At 48.0% G+C, this 22595-nt stretch overlaps 1 protein-coding gene across 4 annotated transcripts in view; it reads right to left on the bottom strand.

Moving 5' to 3' along the window:
• Positions 1-22595, bottom strand: part of TRIM56 (tripartite motif containing 56) — a 132699-nt gene that overhangs the window by 5523 nt on the left and 104581 nt on the right. Inside the window, exon 1 of one of the 4 annotated variants that reach the window (XM_085638051.1) lies at positions 20687-20881. The exons of 2 other annotated variants lie outside the window; for them this stretch is intronic. In XM_085638051.1, the coding sequence (XP_085494177.1) occupies positions 20687-20773 (87 nt within the window). In that variant the 5' untranslated portion in view covers positions 20774-20881. Of the gene's footprint in view, positions 1-19905; positions 20034-20686; positions 20882-22595 lie in introns of those variants that run through there. One more of the 4 variants, XM_085638052.1, reaches the window with a different exon arrangement.

Below are 22595 nucleotides of genomic sequence, written 5' to 3'. Positions count from 1 at the left end.
TTCTAAAAAGGAAGCAAGTGTAGCTTCTTAAGGTGTGGTGTGACGTAGATTCCTCTGAGGAGGTTGAGGATGAGTCTGGCTGCTGAGTTTTTTATTGTCTCTAATCTCTTTAGGAGGCCGGCAGTGATTCCTATGTAAAGTGCTTTCCCATATGTCCAGCCTGCTGGTGACGAAGGACTGTATGATGGTCTTACTGTTGTTGACTGGGAGCCACCTGAAGATCTTGCTGAGCATGCGTAGGGTGTAGAAGCAGGTGGATGAGGCTGTGTTTACCTATTTCTTCATGGAAAGCTTGCTGTCCACAATGATGCCAAGGTTGCGGGCGTGGTCTGTTCGGGCAAGGGATGGGCTGAGCTCAGTGGGCCACCATGTGTCATTCCATGGAGAAGTGCTGTTCCTGCAGATGAGGATTTCTGTCTTGTCTATGTTAAGCTTGAGACAGTTGTGCTTCATCCAGTTGGTGGAAGTGATCTCTGATGGTGGAGGGGTCTTCTGACAGAGAGATGATGAGCTGGGTGACATCGGCGAAGGAGATGATGTTGAGTCTGCGCGATCTGATGTTGCTGGACAGGTGGACCATGTACATGTTGAAGAGGGTGGGAGAGAGGTATGATCCTTGGGGAATGCCACAGATAATCTTCTTAGGTTTCGAGGTGAATGGTGGGAGGCTGAATTTCTAGGGTGAGTTTTAGCTTACCTGTTAGTCACACCTAATGTTTGCAATCATAAAGAACATCACTAAGGGCCTGATTTAAATTTCGGCAGATGGGTTACTCCATCACATTGGTGAAGAATATCCAATCAGGATATTATAGGGTTTATATTTCGTCTGATGGGATATCCATCACCTTTGTTAACGGAGTAACCCGTTTGCTGAAATCTAAATCAGGCTCTAGTTTTTTCCTAATAACATAGAAATTGACCTGGGCAAGTTCTAGCTCGAAACACTAAAGAAGTAGGCCAAATTTTGAAGACACAACATTTGTATTGCGAGTCTGTTCCTTTTTTTGGCTTCCTACCTTTTTGATCTGCCATTTTTTAGCTATTATGTAAAAAACAAGTGTCCATGTCCATGCTTATGCACCGGTGTTACAGATATCCATTAAGGTTTCTGGAAAATGGATAAAACTATGTAAAAAACCTAAAGCTTTTGCCTAGTTTCTGCATATGCAAATAGTGATGTTCTTTATGATTGCAGTTTTTAGTGGTGGGTAACAGGTAAACTAAAACTCACCCATACTCAGTGTTGGCAAAAACCACACACCAATGGCATTACATATTAGCACTACATTGAATTTGAGAGTCTCTAACATTGAGCTTAGATCACTACATCACACACTATGTATCTACATGGAGCGTGGAGTTGGAAAACCAGTGCACTGTAAATGTTACAAAGATGTGCAAAATGAAGTATAATGTTTGTGAACGTATATCTGTAAGGGAATTCATTAAACAGGAGCCCAAAATATACATGGAGACAAGCAACAGATGCTGTAAACATACTCTGAGCCAATCATTGGTGAATCCCATGTGCAACCAATGGTATATGTTTGTGCTACATGGAATATGATGTTTGCCAATATCGAGCACAAGGCACTACATGACAAACAAGACACCATACACCTTAATGGAGAATATACCAGGTCTATATACCAAGTAGATTCAATCGTTGGCAAAAACCACACCATGCTGACATTGCTACTTGGCAACACATGGAATATGAGATTCTCAAATGTAAATGTGCATAACTAAATACTTATAAGGTCCCAAAAGCAAGACCTATTGGCTATGCCAATGCTTGTTTCATTCTGCTGTCTCCGTTCTGACACTCAATGAGCTCCTGCAAATGACCTCTTTTCTGACTTAAAGCATGTAGTAGCATTCCTGTGCTGTTCTGTGGCGCAGATACTCACAGCATTCTTAAAAACAAGCATTTGCAATGCAATAGGTCTCGTATTTGTTAGAGTTAGAGCTATTGGTGCTGTAAATGATAATGTCTTTTGCCTATGTGTTTTGTTTTGGAGTGTAGTGGATGTATGAACAGAGACACAGCAGCACTGCCTAGAGGTCTTAGAATTAGGAATTACCACTGGGAACATAGAAGAAGGTAGCAGCACTGTGTAGAGGACTTAGAATGAGGAATTACTTACGGAACATGAGAAGCAGCTAGCAACATTGTCTAGAGAACTCAGAATGAGGAATCACCACTGGGAACAGAGACGCAGCAGCAGGACTGCCTAGAGGACTAAGAATAGAGATTACCACTGGGAACAAAGAAGCAGCTGCAGCACTGTCTGAAGGACTTAGAACGAGGAATTACAGATGAGACCAGAGAAGCAGTTAGCAGCACTGACTAGAGGACTTAAAATGAGGAATTACCACTTGGACGAGAGAAGCAGCTGCAGCACTGGCTAGAGGACGAAGAATGAGAAATTACCACTGGGAACAGAGGCACAGCTGCAGCACTACCTAAAGGACTAAGAATGGGGAAATACCACTGGGAACAGAGACACAGCTGCAGCACTGAGATAATGCTGTAACATTTGAGCAACGTTAAGTACAGGCCTGTAAACTGGCAGAAGACATGCAGGTATGTAACTTCTGCTGCACAAACTCGTGCAACTTAGAGAATAGGCAGAAGAGTTGTGAAGGAAACCAAGCCATACTGTTGCATTTACAAGGAAAGAGAGTCAACTGGACACAAAGACTCCTCGATGGGTGCAGGAAGGCATCACTCTAAGTCACAATGAACCAAAAAACAACATAGGAGTCAAATATGACATAGCACCTTTGTGAACATAGGAGAAGTGCAGTACAGAGATTGCTTATAGTAAAAGTTGAAACACATAGTAGCTCTCCTTCTAGGAATGCAATAAGCTTTTCTTCTATGAAAAATAAAAAAAATCATAGTACCTAACATAAAAAGTTAGAGACTTGCGGTATCAATCATGGGAGTGAAATATTTATAGTCTCTTCTGCAGTTAACAAAACTGCAGGATTAGTGAAATGGAGTAGAAACGAGAAAATGCACCCCTCCCCCGCCCATTTACAACACAGGACTGGGGAGTTTTAAATCAGTCTGAGAAGACCACTTAGCATTGTGGCTTGAAGTCATAAATCACGACAAAAAGGATAGACTGTTGGAATGCGATGCTGCTGTGCAATAGATAAATTACTGGTGTTACGGGGAATTCATATGCACCATGAGCATAAACATGCGAAAATGTAAAGTTTTTAGGAGAAAATCTAGATAGAGAGAATTAAATTACAGTGTGTTTGTGGAAAATATGGTAGTTCAGTTTCAAACAGTAGTTTTTTTCAACAGTGAGCAGCAGTGAAGCAAGATAAGAGAGCGGGCGATGGTTAGAAAACATGCAACTGGTGCCAATCGCAGGGGGGTGTGTGGGGAACAAGCGGGGCAGGGGACACAAACATTGCCAACAGTAATAAAGATTTTCCCATCAGCCTGCAAGGACGCTCCCAGGGCCACATGCCTAATGTTATTTTTAAACAGCACTATAGTTATTATAATGTGGTGACACTGGGGTTTCGCCAGCAATCCACACCTCATCTAGTAAATAGTGGTTTCTCCAAGTCTGGATTTGTTCCTTTACTTTCCTCCTCGTCAGCAATAAAACTGCATTATTACATTTGAACTTTGCGCACCTCCGTGCAGCATTCCAGATCACGTCTTGGCAATCATCCACAAGGTTAGCAACATTCCCTGAGAGCGGTCACAAGCCCCGTAAAAGGCATGCATAGACGTGATGAAAAATGCTGCCCTTTGCTACTGGGTGGGATGCCAAATCGCCCGATGTTGACACAGCACAATGCATCCAGTGCTGGGCTTGCATTTAAGAACATGGTGCACTCTCGGAGTTGTAGGTTTTGGAAATAATTGGGGGCAAAGCCAAGGGCTGGAGCTCCTTTGAATGTTGTACTACACATCAGAGAAGATTGATAAGTGGGCTAACATTAACACTAACAACAGGAGCAGGTGCCCGACGTGTGGCTGCATGCAGCAGATGTTACCCATATGATTACCAGCTGTGTGCATTTAAATAGCTACAGGTTTGAGATTACCCTGCTGTTATCCCGGCACCTATCACTAGATGCTCAGTTCTCTATAAGGGTTTATTATGTTGGGATTCAAACGCGAGGCTGGCCCCTGAGTCTCTGTAGTTATCTCCACTGCCGGAATGGATTATTCAGATAGTCAGATGTGAGTGGTGGACACTTCTCTGTCACATATATGAAACCGAGGCTGCCATCCTGAGGTTTAAAGGAAATAAAGGGAAAGGTGTCTTAATAATGTTATACTCTCTTTACAGTATTACTTTAGTGTTACAGCATCTTACTGTTCCATGTTATTCTATTCTCCTCATAGAATGTTGATGGGTTGCCTAGTTGCTTTGTTGTTGAGTTCTGACATTCAAAAATGGTAATGAGAGCTGTTGGGGCTGGATGTGTCGTCGCCTACCTCTCCTGTCTGCTGTGTAGCTTTTCCACAATAAATTCCAGCTGAACTCATCGCTGACTATGAGTATTTCACTACAAATAAGAAATGGGCTGCTGGGTTTTCGCACTGATGAAATGTTTATAGTTGTACCTGTATGCTATGATGGCATTTATTAATTGCTTGTAACCACACCCAATTTCATAACAAAAAAAGAATATGCTCCTTGTGAAAGAGCCGTCACTCGCAGTGAATTTAGCCAATGTCTGAAGTTGGCTCCATGTTTTAGTGGGTGTAATTAAAATATGAATGATACACCATAAGACCAATGGATGGAAAGGGCTGGCTGAAAGTCCGTAACGATTGGTCATAAAGACGCAAGCCATTTGTTCTCAGGTGTGGCATTAGCAAAATCCTTTTGAGGTTAGTAAAATTATATATGCTATAGTTGTAATTAGGTCTGGCATTAGCCAATACCTTTTAATGTATAATGTATTTACTCATAGTGGCCCTCTTTGTTAGCCAAGTCCTTCACTATTTGATATGATAAGCTTGGGCAGGACATCCAGGAGCAAAAAATGAGGGGATTGAAGCTTCACCCTCCTGCTATCACCTATGAGAGGTGCCAGGGAGGCTGGTAGAGGGGAGAGTGTGGCTGGGGATTCAGGGTGCTTGAAATAAATGTTGGGTGTGGGGAAAAGTATTGCGGGAAATGGTGGATGTTGAGGCAAGAGAAAATGTTTGTGAGTGGTCGATTGCTCAGAGCAAGAGGCAAGGCATATGGCTGCTTTTGAGTGGATAATTTCCTGCTGCTATGCCGCACCAAAGCTACTCCGATTTTTAGGTCTCGCGAGCCAAAGGCTCGAAGAGACATTTTGAATATGGGCTTCAAAAAGTGCTACCAGGCCAGCCTAGAGCTACAGTGCATGTGCGCGGGCGCGCGCTTGCACTGCTTACTTTCACTTTCTCGGCCGCTTTGATCGCGATCACGATCACTTTCACTTTCGGGGCTTTGCTGCGCAGACCCAGCCTCCTCTGCCGGCACACCCACTGTTTTCAGTGATTCACCTTCAACGCCACTTGTTGCTTCTTACTTTCCTACCCTTTCTCCTCTACCTTCCTCTCCTTTTAATCTGCCTTCACCGTATATCCTTTGCTCTCCTCCCTTCCTTCTTTACAACCTTCCTTACTTTTTTCATCCTTCCTTCATCCGCTTTCTCGTCTATGCCTTCCATTCTTAAAATGTACGCGGAGTCTGCGCAGTGTCTGCGGGGCTCATGCGCTTCGCTTCGTCCTCTCCAGCATCAGAGCGGTCTGCTTCAGACGGAGAAGGCTCTCACCCTCTTTGTCCACCTCCATTATTGTGCGTGGTTTTTGACATCCGCGTCACCACCCATTTGGCGATTCCTTCATATTTATCCTTGGATATCCCTTGTTTCCCTTTGTGTGTTTTTTTTTTTGGTCAGTCCCCCCAGGGCACAAGCAGGCATCCACTTCTGTCTTTTTTGCTCCGACCAGCTGTCCTGACAGAAGTGCATGCCTGCTTGTGCCCCGGGGGAACTGACACCAAAAACCGTATTTGGTCAACTTTTTGATGAGGAACGGGGAAGGGGCCTTTCATTGCTGTTATGATGTATGTTACTTTATATTCTCTGAGAAGATTCGACATTTATTTCAGGGAATGCAGAGATTTTTTCGAGGAGAAGTGAGCAATAACAGCGCTCCTTGTCAGTCTGTAACTGGGCGTTCATTATGAAAGAATTTAGATTATCCAGTCGCGATTCTATCTTCTTCACGTTCTTTGCCAGGGACTGTAATATTACAATCTGAGAGTCCATTTAGTCAGCATGCACCATTGCCACCTAGCCCATGGTTGTTAGTGTGGTGTCAATGACCGACCACCAGTTCTGTATCTGTAAGTTCATGACTGGTGTGTCAAAGGTGGACTTTTCGTTGTTAACCACTGAGCCAGGGTTATCCACCCTATCTTTCTGTACCAAAGGGGCTTTGTTGCACCTGAGAGATTCTGAGTCCAAGCGGGATCTAGGCTCCTTCTGAGACCCTCAAGTGGGTGAGTGATGAGATTGTTAATTTTTCCGTTTCGTTGTTTTTAATTTATAACGTTCATGACCACTATTACTTGACTGGAGGCCTAGTGGGTCCGTTACCGATAACAATTCTTCATCTCTTATGTACGGTTCCTCAGGTCTAATGAAACTAAAGTCTGTGCCATTGTGTTTTGATTAGGATTGCACGCACACACACACAACCACACACACACACCCCACACACACACACACACACAACCACAACACACAACCACACACACAGAGAACCACACACAAAACCACAAACACACACAAAACCACAAACACAACCACATACAACCACAACCACACACACAACCACACACACACACAATCACACACATACAACCACACACACACCCCACCACACAACCACACACACACAATAACACAAACACATAACCACACACACAATAACACAAACACAACCACACACAACCACAACACACAACCAACCACACACACAACCACACACACACACAACCACACACACACACACAACCACACAACCACACAACCACACACACACACACACCACTCACACACACAACCACAACAACCCACAACCACTCACACACACAACCACAACCACCCACAACCACACACAAACCCCACAACCACACACAACCACACACAAACCCCACAACCACACACACAAACCCCACAACCACACACCCACAAACACACACACAAAACCATACACACACACAAACCCCACCACACAACCACACACACAAAACCATACACACACACAAACCCCACCACACAACCACACACACAATAACACAAACACACAACCACACACACAATAACACAAACACACACACAACCACAACACACACAACCACAACCCACCCCCCCCCCACACCCACACACACAACCACAAGCACACACACACACAATAACACAAACACACAACCACACACAACCACAACTACACACACAACCACAACAGCACACAACCACACACACACACAGAACCACACACAAAACCACAAACACAACCACTTACAAACACACACAACCACACACACACACACCACCACACACAAACCCCACAGCCACACACACAAAACCACACACACAATAACACACACATAATCACACAAACACACACCCAACCACAACACACACCCAACCACAACACACAACCAACCACAACCACACTCAACCACACACACACAACCACACAAAACCACACACACACACACACCACCACACACACACACACAACCACACACACACAACCACACACAACCACAAACACACACAACCACAATAACACAAACACACAACCACACACACACAATAACACAAACACACAACCACACACACAACCACAAACACAAAACCACAAACACAACCACAACCACACACAACCACACACGACCACAACCACACACACCCAACCACACCCACACACAACCACACACACAAACACAACCACACACAATAACACAAACACACAACCACAATAACACAGAACCACACACACAACCACACACAAGCACACACAATAACAGAAACACACATCCACACACACAACCACAACTACACACGCAACCACAACACACACACTACTACACACACAATCACAACACCCACACACAGCCACACACACAACCACAAACCGTTTTCTGGCTGTCAGCATAAATACGCTGTCACCAAACACGATGAACACCTTGGGAAAGTTTGTGAAGTCACCCCCAACTTTGAAACCCCTTGTTGTAGCGGAGTGTGTGCTGTACACATGGCAATACCTTGACACAGCGGACTGTTGCAAGGAATGCTTTGAGCCTCGGAGGCTGACAGACCTCAGTCTGTGCATTAGTTCACCCCGTCTTGGCACTGCATAAAAACAGGATGCCCACTGTCCAACATGAAGTGAGACATTGTGATCGGGGCTGGAGATGCTGTTTAGCAATCTGCTTAGAACATTGTGTTTCATTTAGGGCATTAAACATAAAGGAGCACTGGCAATGCTGATAAAATGGATTTCATTTTGAGTAGTGACTAAAACTTTTTTTAAAGCCTGCTGTACTGAAACAAGCATTTGCAATGCAATAGGTCTCGCATTTGCAAAAGTTTCAGCTATTGACATTGTTCATGACAATGCCTTTTTAATCTATTTTATAAAACAAACACATAAATAAATGGCATTATCATTTACAATGCCAATAGCTAGTGTTGCATTATTATTAACAATGCCAACTGCTCACACTTTTATAATGCGAGACCTATTGCATTGCAAATGCTTGTTTTGTTTTAAACTTTGGTTGCATCCCACTTTACGAAACTCCCGAACTTTGAAAAAACACAAATGCGAGGTTGTAACTCCACAGACCTCGCAACTTCCCACACTGTTAACATCATTATCTGATTATTTGCTCTTGTTTTAGGCTTCCTGTAAATAAAGTGGCTCTTCGCCATCTCACTCAGCTTTAGATACTGGGACGGGTTGGCGGCTGTAACCTGCTCTGACCCGTGGCCATTTTATCTCCTGCTGCCAATCACCAGCCAACACTTTTTAGGGTATAATTTAACGCCTCACGTCTTGGGCATGACTGCTGCGTTGCAAACACAGTGGGGAGCGAATTTCGGCCCCTCTGCCACGTTAACCCTCCAGCTCCCAAAATACCTCCTTGAAGGATCGCCTTTCGTTAATACCCCTGCTAAAATCTGGGCTTACTCACGTCTCCTACAGAGTCTACAATCACTGTTTCCACTCGTCTGTAACGTCAGCAGGTGTCCCTGAATGTTCAGTCAGACCGGCCCTGTTTACGCTGGGCAGAGTGGCGCTTTCAACCCTGCAGTTTTGTAAGGCTGCCCGGGGGGGGGTTGCGCAGCGGCCCGCCCCCTTGAGGGCGGCCGCCTTAGTGCCACAGGAAGGCACAGGGTGGGAGGTCGTGTCCCTGGGCTTGACCTAGGGAGACCCCAGTCAGGTAGCTGCTTCCGGCGGGGAGGAGCCAAGGGGGGGGGGTACATATTCGGTCCCCGCCCTCTCCTCGCCCTCTTGTCCGCTCGTTTGCCTTGCCGGTCGTCCGAGTCCCTCGCCGCCGTCTGCGTTGGGGACAGCGAGGTTAGTGTGAATTGTATCGCGCCAAGCGCCTGGATGACGTACTCCGGCGCTGCGCTGTGGCACCGGGTTGCACGAGTGGATGTGGCACTTCAGCTTGGCCTGCCGATTTCGGTGCGGGGACCAGTGTTAGCACATCGGTGAGTCTGTTGCGACTAGTGTAGCACCCCCTACAAATGAATTTGTCTCGCGCTGCTCGGGTCATAATGCGAATGGGGGTAGCTCAGTTGGTAGAGCTCTTCGATTGCGTGTGGAAGGCCCCGGCAGGGCCAGATTTAAGGCATCGCAGCGAGTCCTGGCTTCTTGGGGGCTCCGAGTTTGTAAGTTAGTATTCCTTTTGAAGCACCGGATGCTGCGTTTCTTTCTTTCCGCGGCAATGAGCAAGCCTCACATAATTGTCAAGATTACTGGTGTGATTAATTATCTTCCTGGAGAGCGAGCAGGATTTTGGATAGTTGGGGGGTTTGACTTCTGTGAAGTTCGTGCAGAGGGTTAATACGCCTACTGCAAAGAACGTGTGCCAAGTATATAACAGAGTGCGTATGATGTAAATAGGTCAGCTGGTTACTATTTGCAAAGGAGGCCTCCTTTTGTTACTCGCAATTTATATTAGTCCTAATACTCAACAGTGAGCTACACACGTTCGTATAGAACTGCAGATACACCGCAAAGCGTACATTATTTGAACATTGATTAAGGTTGCAAATGGGTGCGCCCATTTTAAAAAGGTGACCCTCCCCCCCCCCCCCCCACGCCAAGATGCGGCGATGGCGCAGGATTGTCAAGGGCTCTGAGCGCTGGAGGGGGAGTGTGAGTGCAGGCCCATTGAGCGCGGGTGCTACATCGGTGCAGGTTCGAGTGCTTTTGTTGTAGGCCCCCTGCGTAGTTAGCAGTGGCACCATTGGGAATAACCCGCGCTGCCCTGACGCCGTTGCTAGCAGCGGCTGTGTCTGCGCAAACATGCCTGTGAGTAACCGCGTGAGCCGGGATCTTACTGAGATGGCGCCAGAAGGGCTCCTGGGCCTTGCACTTTTATGGAAGTGACGGGGGTCAAGTTTGAGAGTGGAAGAAGCGTTCGGAGGACTATAGGAGAGAAGGGGCAGGACTGCGGCAGTCCATGAGTAGGCCTCTATCCGCCCTGTGTTCTTTAGTTCATCTCTGGGTTGTCATTATCCTTAACGATCCGCACCGGGCTGTCCAGCAGACTGCTTTTCTTGCTGGTCTGTTTTAGATCCGGGTAGTGTGCACGGCTGTTGCAAGCTCATGTGATGGACTCCGATGTCCATCGTAGGTAGTGTTTATGAACGAGAGCGTTCACTAGTCTTGTAGAAGTGTGCCATATTGACATCGTCCCTATAACTTAAGGTGGAATATGCATGTGTCCTACATATTCGGGGGCTCTACAAATTGGTTTGCACACGGCAGGCGGAGAATGACACAGGGCCGCCCTTATAATTGTAATTGTTTGGAACGCGATAGCGTGTGGATGTTGTCACAATCCTTATGTGAATCTCCTGAAATTAGTTATTTAGGCATATTGTTTTGAGGTGGGGCGGCCTGTTGCGCACGTGGAGCGTGGTCTCTGGGTGGCGGGCCGTGAGCAGCGCTGGCGGTCCCACACATCCGGGTGCCAGGGCCCTCCCGCGCGGGGGTGGTAGTGGATAACGACCTGAGCGCGGGTTACCACCCGGGGGGGGGGCGGCCCCCGAGGCAGGGCTCTGCTGGGTTAGCGTGGGGCTCCACTCGCACTCCACTTTTGGTTCGTATTCAGACAATCCATGCCTACCACTTACGCTGGGGTGAGTCGCATTGTATGGGGCCGGCTAGTAGTGGAGGACTTTTTGTTCCTCAGCCTATACAAGGCTAGAGTTGTAAATGCTCAAAAAACCCATAAGAAAAAGAAGACCTCTGATGTAATATACAAGATTATTCCGTATCGAAGCCCCTTTTTTGTACAGGAGGGTGTGGTGCCCCCGAAATGTGCCCTCTCGAATGATGTCTCGTCTGCACTGGAGTATGGTTAATAGTATAATTCCCTGTGTTATTAAGGTTATTGGTCCAAAGTGAAACCATATTGCTAAGCCGGAGGTTAGGAGAAGGGCTGCATTGGCTCCTGTGAGGGGTCAAGGGCTTGGGTCTACTATATGATAGGCGTGTGCTTGGTGTGCCATTAGACGTTTTCTTGTAAATAGAGGCTTAATAGAAGGACGAAGACGTAAGCATGGATTATGGCCACTGCAATTTCTAGGAGTGTTAGCAAGAACAGGACAATTATTGTAATACAGAGATGGCTGGCATTAGGAGCATCGGGGCCAAAACGGCTGTGGAGATTAAGTGAATAAGCAATTGGCCTGCTGTTAGGTAGGGCGGTGCACCGGGGCCCAGCGCACCAAGTGCTTGTCTTGGGGGGTGCCGGGTTTGGAAGTTTATTTCGCTTCTTGAAGCACCGGATGCTCCGTTCACCCCCGCGGCGATTCCAGGCCTCACATAAATAATATCAGGACAAGGCGTGTGATTCTTTCTTCCTGGAGAGCGAGCAGGATTTGTATAGTTGAGGTTTTGACTTCGGTGAAGTTCGTGCAGAGGGTTAATTTGCCTGCTGCATAGAACGTGTGCCAAGTAGATTACAGAGTGCGTATGATGTAAATAGGTCAGCAGGTCACTGTTTTCAAAAGAGGCATCCTTTGGTTATTTGCAAAGCATACATTATTAGAACATTGATTATTGTGGCAAAACAGGTAATTGGGCCAGAACGCGACTCTGAGCATGTGATTTTCTGCACTAAACATCCTTTAACTATATTGCCTACCAGTAGGGATGACATGAGACTCATACACCTTGAGTCCTTTGGCTTAGGTAACATTTGTGATACACCGATTCACACGCATATGAATTATTGGCTCTGCGTAATGTGTGTGCGATGCAAAGTGTTCGGACACTCTACAAGGGTAGGAGTGTCGCTATATACTAATTCAATGCAGCTGAGTGTGGTTAGGGAGACTTGGTCACTGTTAAAGGGGGCTAGTGAGAGAATGCGTGGTGAAGGTGGCGTTGGGGGTGCCAACAAACATGGTTGCACAAGGCGCCACCAACACCTAGGCCGGCCCCGGGTTTTACCCCCGGCACCTCCAGTTCTATCCGGTTGAGGGGGGGACCTCGCCTGGCTTGGGCGCCCCTCCTGTCCGCGTGCCTTGCAGTCCAGGTGCCGGGGCTCGCCATGAGCGCATTTCATCCATATATCCAGCAGCATTGTGTGCGTGGATGCGGGCACCAGTTATGGATAATTTTAATCAGTCTAAGCAGCCTGGGCTGTGGAAACGTGCTAGCGCTGGACGCGGGTTTCTGAGCAGCGGCACGTGCACAGGCACACATTCATTTACAAATTAAAAACTGGTGAATAGCGAAAACAGTCCAGGAGCTTGGCTTTTGCCTGGTCTCAGCGCGGTTTCTCCTGCGGTCGGGACAATGCAGTGATAAAGTGTAGTTTGGTAGACTGTTGTAATGGAGATGCAACTTCTAAGTGACTGATTAGGATTTACAGTCTCATCATTCCGGAACAATTACATGCACATCGGAGCTACAGTTGTTGCTTAAGTTACGGAGGCAACTATCCAAAAAAAAAAAAAAAAAAAAAAAAACTGGGGCCGCACTTGCCACTCCCGGGCCCAATAGAGGGGCTTGTTGTAGGTAGTGCCCGTGTGTAGTAAATATAGGGATGAGATGACGTGCGCAGGATGTCAGGTCGCTGGAGTCAGGTTTAACGTTTCAACACCTTTGCGTTCACATACTTCTAATGAAATGTATTTCTCAATGTGCATAGATTCACGCCATGAATGGTGATCAGTCAGGTTCGCAGTAAATGTTGTAAATAGACCTGGTGAAGCAATGATCTGCCTGACCTTGCCTGGGTCACCAGTAATGACTACGGCTCTCACTGTTGGTAATGCACATCCTTCTCGGGATGGGCTCGGGGCCCGTAGGTATCCCATGCGCCTTCTGATTCTAATATTATTTACACTGCAAGGGCTTGGGAGTGTAAAACTTTAGTAAGTTTGGCTAGTAGTGTTGGTGACCCGGCCTTACCATGCCTGATCGGAGGCATTTTTCAAGAGGATATGCCTGTTAGCCACAATGATGTCGCATTATCCTATGCACCATAGAGGCTTAGTCTAGCCATTATTGATGTGAGATGGGAGGTTGATTGGGAGTATTCCTGCCTCAGCGGTTCTGGGGGGGGGCCTGGTTGCAATGCTTTGTTGCAATGGCAAATTAGGCCGAGTGGACTTGGAACGCATAGTGTTGAGTGAGTGTTAGTGTCACCTGGTCGTTCTTGGCCTCCTGAGGGTAGGAAGACCTAGCGGCAAGGAACAGCTAGGGTTGTTTTCGTGTGCTTCAGTGATCCAAAAAAAAAAAAAAAAAAAAAAGGGGGCCCTGGCTCACACGGTAGTGGGCAAAGATCACTCACGCCACAGGTGCTGAGGCCTGGCGTTGGGCTCCCAGGTTACTTCAGAGGGGCTAGGCCTTCAGATGCTGAAAGGATGTCCGTTGTTATTTACTCGATTGTTGATCGGTGGGTTATTTCCTGGGTCTTTCAGGGGTGTAGAGCATTAGGCGCTTGTCTTTCCATCGGGTCGGTTTGATGCGGGATGGTGGTTTTGGGGCAGGTCACAGGCTGCCTCCTCTCGCTGTGTTTGTATTTCTAGGTGTGGTCAGGTCAAGTGACGGAGGAGAGCAATCATCGCGTGGTACAGCTGCGCATGAAGGAAGGCCAGGCAAGATTGTAGCGTAGGCAGATAGTGGTACTGATCGGGGACTGGTGTGGGTCTCAATGGCAGTCCGCCATGCAAGGGGACCATGTACCTAGGGCACGTACATCAGGCAGTGACATGTGAACTGGGACCATGTGTACTAGAATATGCAGGAGTGGTTCCCACCACGGTCGGTCAGATGGGAAGTTGTCATCTTGATTCTCACAGGATACCCTCACTCCACCACGCCTATTGTAAGCTGAGGATGCCTGTTGACGCTGTTAGACCTGCTATTAGTTAGTACACTCACTGCTGTGCCTTGGCCCGGTTTGTCTCGCATCAGGGCCAGTTTGGGGGTACCGGCGAGTTGCTTGCTCCTCGGCTGAAGCGGGCGCTGCTAGAACAGGGCAAGATTGATGAGGCCAGGCAGCATGACAAAGGTCTTTTCGGCACGGGCAGAATGGTGCAGGCTGCGAAGCAGTGCCATTACAGAACATGGATTTGTCAACTTTCAGCTAGGAAATGATTAGCAGCAGAAAGTTATTAAACCAGGGTGAGCATTTGGTTTTGGTTTCGTGCTCAACAGGAGCAAGGGAATTGCATTCTGTCCCATCAGGGTACGGGGACCGTCTATAGCACCAGATACTGTAATGCTGCCATCTTCGCCCTGGGCTGGGGGGTCAATGTCTTCCAACTTTACAGCCAGACTCTGAACAGGCAAAGGCATACTTGCTTGGTGCAATGGGCACTCAGCAGTAGAGTTAGATGGGTCATCATACCCCGGTATGACGCAGTGATGAAACACAGGTTGTGGCCTCACACGACCAGGCACTCGAGGGCAGCGGTGGCGGGGTTGTGCCAGGCCAAGAGGGTGCGGGTGGCCTGAGTAGGGCTGCTGGCTTGGAGGGAGCACTACTCTGATCGCCACAAGGGCACGTTTGTTTCTTAGAAGGCTGAATTGTTACTTTTATGGCATGGTGCCAGTTGCTTTAGTTATGCGCATGTTTCTTGGCAGTGTCAGAAACATTCAGAACGCAATGCTGGTGGTTAGCCTGTTGTCAGGTTTTTTCAGAGGTATTTTAGCTCAGGCATGGCCAAGCATGGGTTATAGGCCGGTGGTCTGCCCTGGGATTCGTGTTAACAGGCAGGTGAAGCAGCAGAACTTGGAGGGGCTTGGGTTTGACCTCTGGGTACTAGGGCGGAGCCTGGTGCTCACTTAGTAGCACGCCCTTGAGTTTGACGAAACAGGTACCTTTGCGAGCATCAGTACCGGGTAACTTCGCCCGCCCTTCAGCACTGGCTGGCAGCTATGCAGGTTGTGGAAGTGGCTTTCCAACAGGGGCCCATGGTCCATATGATTAAGGAAAGCACCGGGGGAACACTTTAAGCTATAAATCTGCAGGTGACCAATTGGCTTTGCCAGTATTCAAATAGAGAAGCATTTTACACGTTGTTCTCCTCTGTGGGCACTCTGACCTGTCTCTCCCTGGTATACTAGCAGAATTTTGGGAGGGCAAGGCTTTACTTTTGGTGGTGACTGATGGAATACGATGGGCGTACTCCAACGGAGTGAAAGAGGAAGGAAGGCAGGCTTGTCAACCCTTACCTCCGCCCGCATGGGCACTGCCAGGCAGGAGTGGCTTGGCAAAGGGATTGTTATTTAGCCAGGCAAAGGCAACTTTGGACCATCGCCTATTTAGGTTTAAGGTCATTTCAGTCAAATCCACGGGGGAGTTTAGAAAGGTTGGGGGAACCTGTCCTGATGGTGCACGCTGGCCGCCGGCCCGGTTGGGCGTAGACTTGTTTTTGACTGGACCTGGGAGAAGCCCGGTATCAGTATGCTGTAGGTATGATGGCCTACCAGGAGCCATGCGCAGTTGCGCAGAGCAAAGAGGTCTTGGCTTCATCAGGCATGGTCTTATACACGCCAAGTCCACAGGGTGCCTGGAGGGAGATGAAGTGCACCTTTGTAGTTTTGGTATGGATGTTTTCCGACTGGACCCAGGGGAAGCTTTGGCTGCAGCAGTTTGTAAGTACATAGGTCTACCTTGGTGGGGTGCCTGGTAGTGACGGTGGCCACTCCCAAGGCTGTGGAGGAGTTACAGGGCGATCCAGGGTCTGCACATACCAAGGGGTATAGCATGCAGCAGCACCGTGTGGTGCGAAGCCAGGATACCCAGGGATCTTTTAGCGTGTCCACTGGAAGACCTACGGCGCCCCGCTAACCGACAGGCGGTTGTGGGTCTGAGCAACCGGGGGCTGCCATGTATGCTCCGCCCACCCATCACGGGGGGGCGTGGTGAAGCATGTGGACTGGAGGTCCACGGATGGGAGGGGGGGGACCCTCCCAACATTTGGTAGACACCAATTGGCGTTGCCATGGTGACTCTAGGCTTATCAGACGGGCAGGCGGCATGGGGCTGGCCTGCCCTGGGATCGCCCGTAAGATAACCCACCGTGTTTGCATATTTATTATGCTAATAAACCTGCAGCAATATTTCTCCACTTACATTCAGTGTCATGTGTTTTATTATGGTTATGTACTGATGTGTGCTATGATAACGGTTGCCGATATTGGCACTATGTAAGGCTGCCCGGGGGGGGGGTTGCGCAGCGGCCCGCCCCCTTGAGGGCGGCCGCCTTAGTGCCACAGGAAGGCACAGGGTGGGAGGTCGTGTCCCTGGGCTTGACCTAGGGAGACCCCAGTCAGGTAGCTGCTTCCGGCGGGGAGGAGCCAAGGGGGGGGGTACATATTCGGTCCCCGCCCTCTCCTCGCCCTCTTGTCCGCTCGTTTGCCTTGCCCGCCCATCCGCTTACCCGGCATCTGGAGGGACAAGAAAGGGGGGGGAGGTTTTTTCTAACAATTTTCACTTTGTGTTGCAGGAGGAGTTACAGGGCGATCCAGGGTCTGCACATACCAAGGGGTATAGCATGCAGCAGCACCGTGTGGTGCGAAGCCAGGATACCCAGGGATCTTTTAGCGTGTCCACTGGAAGACCTACGGCGCCCCGCTAACCGACAGGCGGTTGTGGGTCTGAGCAACCGGGGGCTGCCATGTATGCTCCGCCCACCCATCACGGGGGGGCGTGGTGAAGCATGTGGACTGGAGGTCCACGGATGGGAGGGGGGGGACCCTCCCAACATTTGGTAGACACCAATTGGCGTTGCCATGGTGACTCTAGGCTTATCAGACGGGCAGGCGGCATGGGGCTGGCCTGCCCTGGGATCGCCCGTAAGATAACCCACCGTGTTTGCATATTTATTATGCTAATAAACCTGCAGCAATATTTCTCCACTTACATTCAGTGTCATGTGTTTTATTATGGTTATGTACTGATGTGTGCTATGATAACGGTTGCCGATATTGGCACTATTTGTGCTGCACATACGGGGGCACACATCACCACCTTGTGCAATGCACTGATATGAGGTTTTTGTGTTCCCTGGATACTCTGAGCAAACATCAAATAGTAAATACTTGTAAAACAAGCAGTTCTCGAGAGGATCTGTCAGAATGGTCCTATACTTAAGCATTTGTTGACACCCTGCAGTGTTCGCTCTATAGCCACAGGGCAGACAGGGTCTTATCAGCGTGCATGCAGGAACCGTGGAGCATCCCCGCTGGCAGAACATGCACAGGCGGCAACAGGGGCAGCATAGTGAGTCAGAGCGTCTAATCCTCAACACAAAAAGAAGGGCAACAAACCATAGAAAACGCCCAAAAGTAGGCAAACGTACACAGTGACCACACTACAGAAGAAAAAACATTTCTTCCCACATTTCTACCTTAAAATAATACTTAAAAAAAAAAAGATGATGAACTCGCAAGCAGTGGCACGTGCCTCTCTCTTTTAAACCTGCGTACCCCCTCATCCTGCTAGTTTTTGCTGTCATTTATATGCATTGGTTAGGTTGGTTAAAAGCAATCAGAATGGCCGATTCAGAGCGGGGGATCCGTGTTCGATCCTTGGTGTTAGCTCAACATTCGGTGAATCTGCGCAAATCATTTACTCTCCCCATGCCCAGCTATATTTTTCTAATTTAAATTAGACCAAAAAAAGTAGCGATCTCAGAGGACTGGTGGGGGCGGGCAAAGACGGCACAGGGAGACAAGGAGAAATGGGTGGGGGTGGGCAAAGACAGCACAGGGAGACAAGGGGGAGTGTTGGGGTGGGCAAAGATGACACAGGGAGACAAAGAGGAGTGGTGGGGCGGGCAAAGATGGCACAGGGAGACAAGCGTAATGTAAATTGAACGAGCAGTGTGAGGATGGCTGCTCGTTCACGGGGCAATACTCCATGGGAGTTAAATTGTCAAAAAAGGTGGAACATGCACCAGCCATCAGCTTTACAGGCTTTCATTTTTGAATGACACAAACAACAGCCAATCCAAAGTGGTAGGAGGAGTCAGACCCCACAAATTACATGCAACAGATCACCTGGCAGTGCAAGCGCTGTCTAGGCTCGACCTAATAAATCTTAAGCATTTGATCATGATCCAAAAGTAAATCTTTCTTTCTAATAATGTTGTTCAGGGGGTCAGCACATCTGTTGCAGAGATCAGTGTACCCAACAGGCTGAAATCCCAGATTAATATCATAGAAATTATTCACCTCAATGAGCATTAACACCCACGGTACACATGCTGGGTACCTTTATTTTTGGAATGCAAAATTACTTTAGTATTCTGAGGAGGTCCTTGTGGAATGGGGAACAATATTGAACACTGGTGTTTCCATACCTTTTTCGACATACACCTCTGTAAGTCTAGAATATGTTTAGGGGCTAATGCCTCCATTTCTTAGTGACCTTAAAATCCTTGATAATTACGAATTGTGGTAATCCTACACATATATGGTACATGTAGTATCAATTTGAGTGCAAACTCAAGTCTGCACTCAAATTGGAATTTTAAGGCCACTCATAATGAGGGGCTAAAACATTTTCTACCTAGATGACACTCTAAGAATGGGATAACTGTTAATCTGGGGGCCATCTGCATACCTTGAAGGTGGCCCTGTGATGTTTTGTAATGCCATTGGACTTGGGAAGTAGACCCAGGCAATGGGGGCCGGAAAGCGGGGAATTGGACCATTTCTCTATGAGATAACGTAGTTAAGATGAGTGTAGGGTGATCATCTGCCCACACTGTTTCAGGAACTGTGGACGAGGGGCTCCTGCCAAGCAATGGTTGTCCACCCGTTGCCATGTGCAACCTTATCGGCAGCAGGCATCAGAAGGCCACTGAAACTCTCCCTCTTTGTATTTAAAAAAAAAAAATAAATATATATATATATATATATATATATATATATATATATATATATATAAATACTCACTATGTGAAGAATGTGCGGATTAAACACATTTAAAACAGTTGCTAGTACTAAGACATTGCAAATTCATAAACCCCTGCATAACCACATTAGCACTTCGCTTAATGTCATGTTAAGTCAAACAACTTATCAGGGCTGTTTTTAGGTCTGGCATTGGCCAATACCTTTTGATTTTACTAAATGTATATCTATAGCATACTTACTTAAAGGGGCTTTCAGCTATCTCTCTTCATCCGTTGGTCTGTTGGTGTGTCATTCACAGTTTGCTTCCGCCCACTACAGCATACAGCATGGGGCAGGGGTCAGCCCACTTTAGCCAATGACTTACCACTTTGACTGAATGCATTTTTCTCTTTCACAAGACGCACATATGTACCCAAGGTCGTTCCCTTCAGAGCCAGTGTTTTTTAGGTCGAGGACTACCGGTCTGCCGAAGGCAGAACCGGAAGTCGAGATTTAATGTTTCCTAGAGTGGCTATTTAGCCCGCCTCTCTTTTTGCTTCTCCTCCATTGGCTGGCTTCCTAAACGGAGGCCAGCCATTGGAGGAGAGAGCCGTCCCTCCAAATAGGCTCCGTCTTTTTCAGATTCGGGGGCGTGTTCCTTGCTGTTCTTTCCACTTTTTAGCCACGCCCCCGAATCTGAAACCGCTGCTGCGTTTCTCCGAGGCATTTCTGCCTCGGAGAAAGGCAGTGGTGTGCTTGTTTGTTGATTGTCTCCCATTCTTCTCAACTCCCTCTCCTTCTCACTCTTCTGAATTATCTTCTTCCCTCTCCTCCTCTCGGTGTCTATCTCCAGATCGTACTCTCTCTCCCCTTACTTTCACCCACTCCCTCTCTTTACACATCTCTTCTTCCAAAATGTCTCTCCTTCGCTCTCTCGCATCCTTTCTCCTCCCCCCCCCCCCCTTCATCTCCTCTTCTTAAGCCCCCGCCTCCTCTCTACTCTGCCTCTGCTGTCCCGCCCGGCCTCCGTTCCCCTCTTACCCGGGCTATCAAACGAAGGCAGAGATGCACTGTAATGTACTTCTCGTTGCAGGGTAGCTTGATCTTCCATGAGGTCCGTGATAGCATCTCACTGATCTTACAGAAAAGCAGGGCCGGAATGGGGAGTGCTGGGCGTCAGATGGCGGGTGATTTATTGCGGATCCTACCTGGGGTGGCAGATTAACTGTGCTATGACAACTTGCTGCCTCTCGGGTATCAGTCCAGCACGGCAACGTCCCACGCCGAAGAGCCCTGCGCGCGCTGAACTGCAGCGCTGCCGAAAAGGAGACGGACGGATCTCACTCATCGCAGCTGAGCTCCGTCACTGTCTCCCTGCTCTGGGCCTCCCTCTCTGCTCTCCCCGCACACTCCCCAGGGACTGATTCTCTAGGCTCTTGTCAGCTTCTACAGTCTGTCACCCTCCATGCCCCCAGCTCCGACGTTATCCACCGTCCGTTTCTTTCCCTGTGGTTGTCCTATCACTGTTAACATATAAAGGGTAGCTCAGTGGCTTGAGTGCCTGCTTTAAGAGTCAGGTATGTGTTTAGCTGTTCAGACTTTTAAACTAGAGTGTCAAGCAACGGTCCAGGAGAGGCAGGCCCATGACATACTTTCAGGATATAAATTATATTCATATACTCCTAAACTAAATTGTACTTTTTTACAAATTCAACGCTGATGGGATGAAGTCTTCTATTCTGGACATACCTTGCACCCATAATTTAAACCATTGCAACAATGACAAAGCTTTTCAACTATGAGCAATAAATAGTATATATTAATTTGCAATGTAATCAACAATATATTTTCCCTGTGCCCCTCTTCTGTACATATGCCAGTGGGTTTGCCTTCAACCTCTTCCGCCACCCCTCCATTCTTGCGTGGGCTTTCCCTGTGCAGCCAGCACCCCTCCCCCCTCACTACGTGTCACACGCAATTCTACCCCCTGCCCCCACAATCGATTTTCTAGAGGCTTATAAAACGCCGAAGCCTACTAGCGCTGAACCATGACGGAGGACGTGCTTTCAAACATGTGTGATAAGACTCCTGTGCCTCCCGAGTCTTGGGGGTAGGCAGCTTAGTTGGTTAACACGCCTGCTGCTCCGTTCTTTGTAACCTGAAAAAGTTGGGTGGCCATTTACAAGGCAGCCTCAGTGTGCTGCAGGTTGCTTGAGGCTTTGGCTTGAATTCCCACGCAGCCCTGAAACGCCAACTCCAATCCACGGAACTCAACTCGAGACGTTATTTTAGAGCCATAATCATAATCAAGTCACTTTAGGCGGCATCCATTCTTGTGTGGGCTTTTCCTGTGCAGCCAGCACCTTTCACCCCTCCATTCTTGCGTGGGCTTTCCCTGTGCAGCCAGCACCCCTCCCCCCTCACTACGTGTCACACGCAATTCTACCCCCTGCCCCCACAATCGATTTTCTAGAGGCTTATAAAACGCCGAAGCCTACTGGCGCTGAACCATGACGGAGGACGTGCTTTCAAACATTTGTGGTAAGACTCCTGTGCCTCCCGAGTCTTGGGGGTAGGCAGCTTAGTTGGTTAACACGCCTGCTGCTCCGTTCTTTGTAACCTGAAAGAGTTGGGTGGCCATTTACAAGGCAGCCTCAGTGTGCTGCAGGTTATGGAGCACGCATCGAGGCGGTCTTGTCCGTGCTCACCCAAATGTTTATGATTTCAAAGACTGAAATTTAGTGGGGAAAAAGAAGCATTTGGACCGCTACCTCCAAAAACATGAGCTACAACATTCCAGACTGTTCTGGCACTAGTTATATTTTGTGTAGATTACGTCATTAGCGGTTATGGTGGACATCCCTGCTATTCGCTAATAAGGCATCGGCATTACAGGACTCCATGGGCGTTTTATTCAGTCCAGGAAGAAGGGATAGTATCTCTTCCCACC

The sequence above is a fragment of the Triturus cristatus genome, chromosome 12 (assembly GCF_964204655.1).
Source record: "Triturus cristatus chromosome 12, aTriCri1.1, whole genome shotgun sequence".
NCBI lineage: Eukaryota > Metazoa > Chordata > Amphibia > Caudata > Salamandridae > Triturus > Triturus cristatus.
Note: the sequence above shows the minus strand (reverse complement) of the source record. Positions and strands in the feature narration are given on the sequence as shown.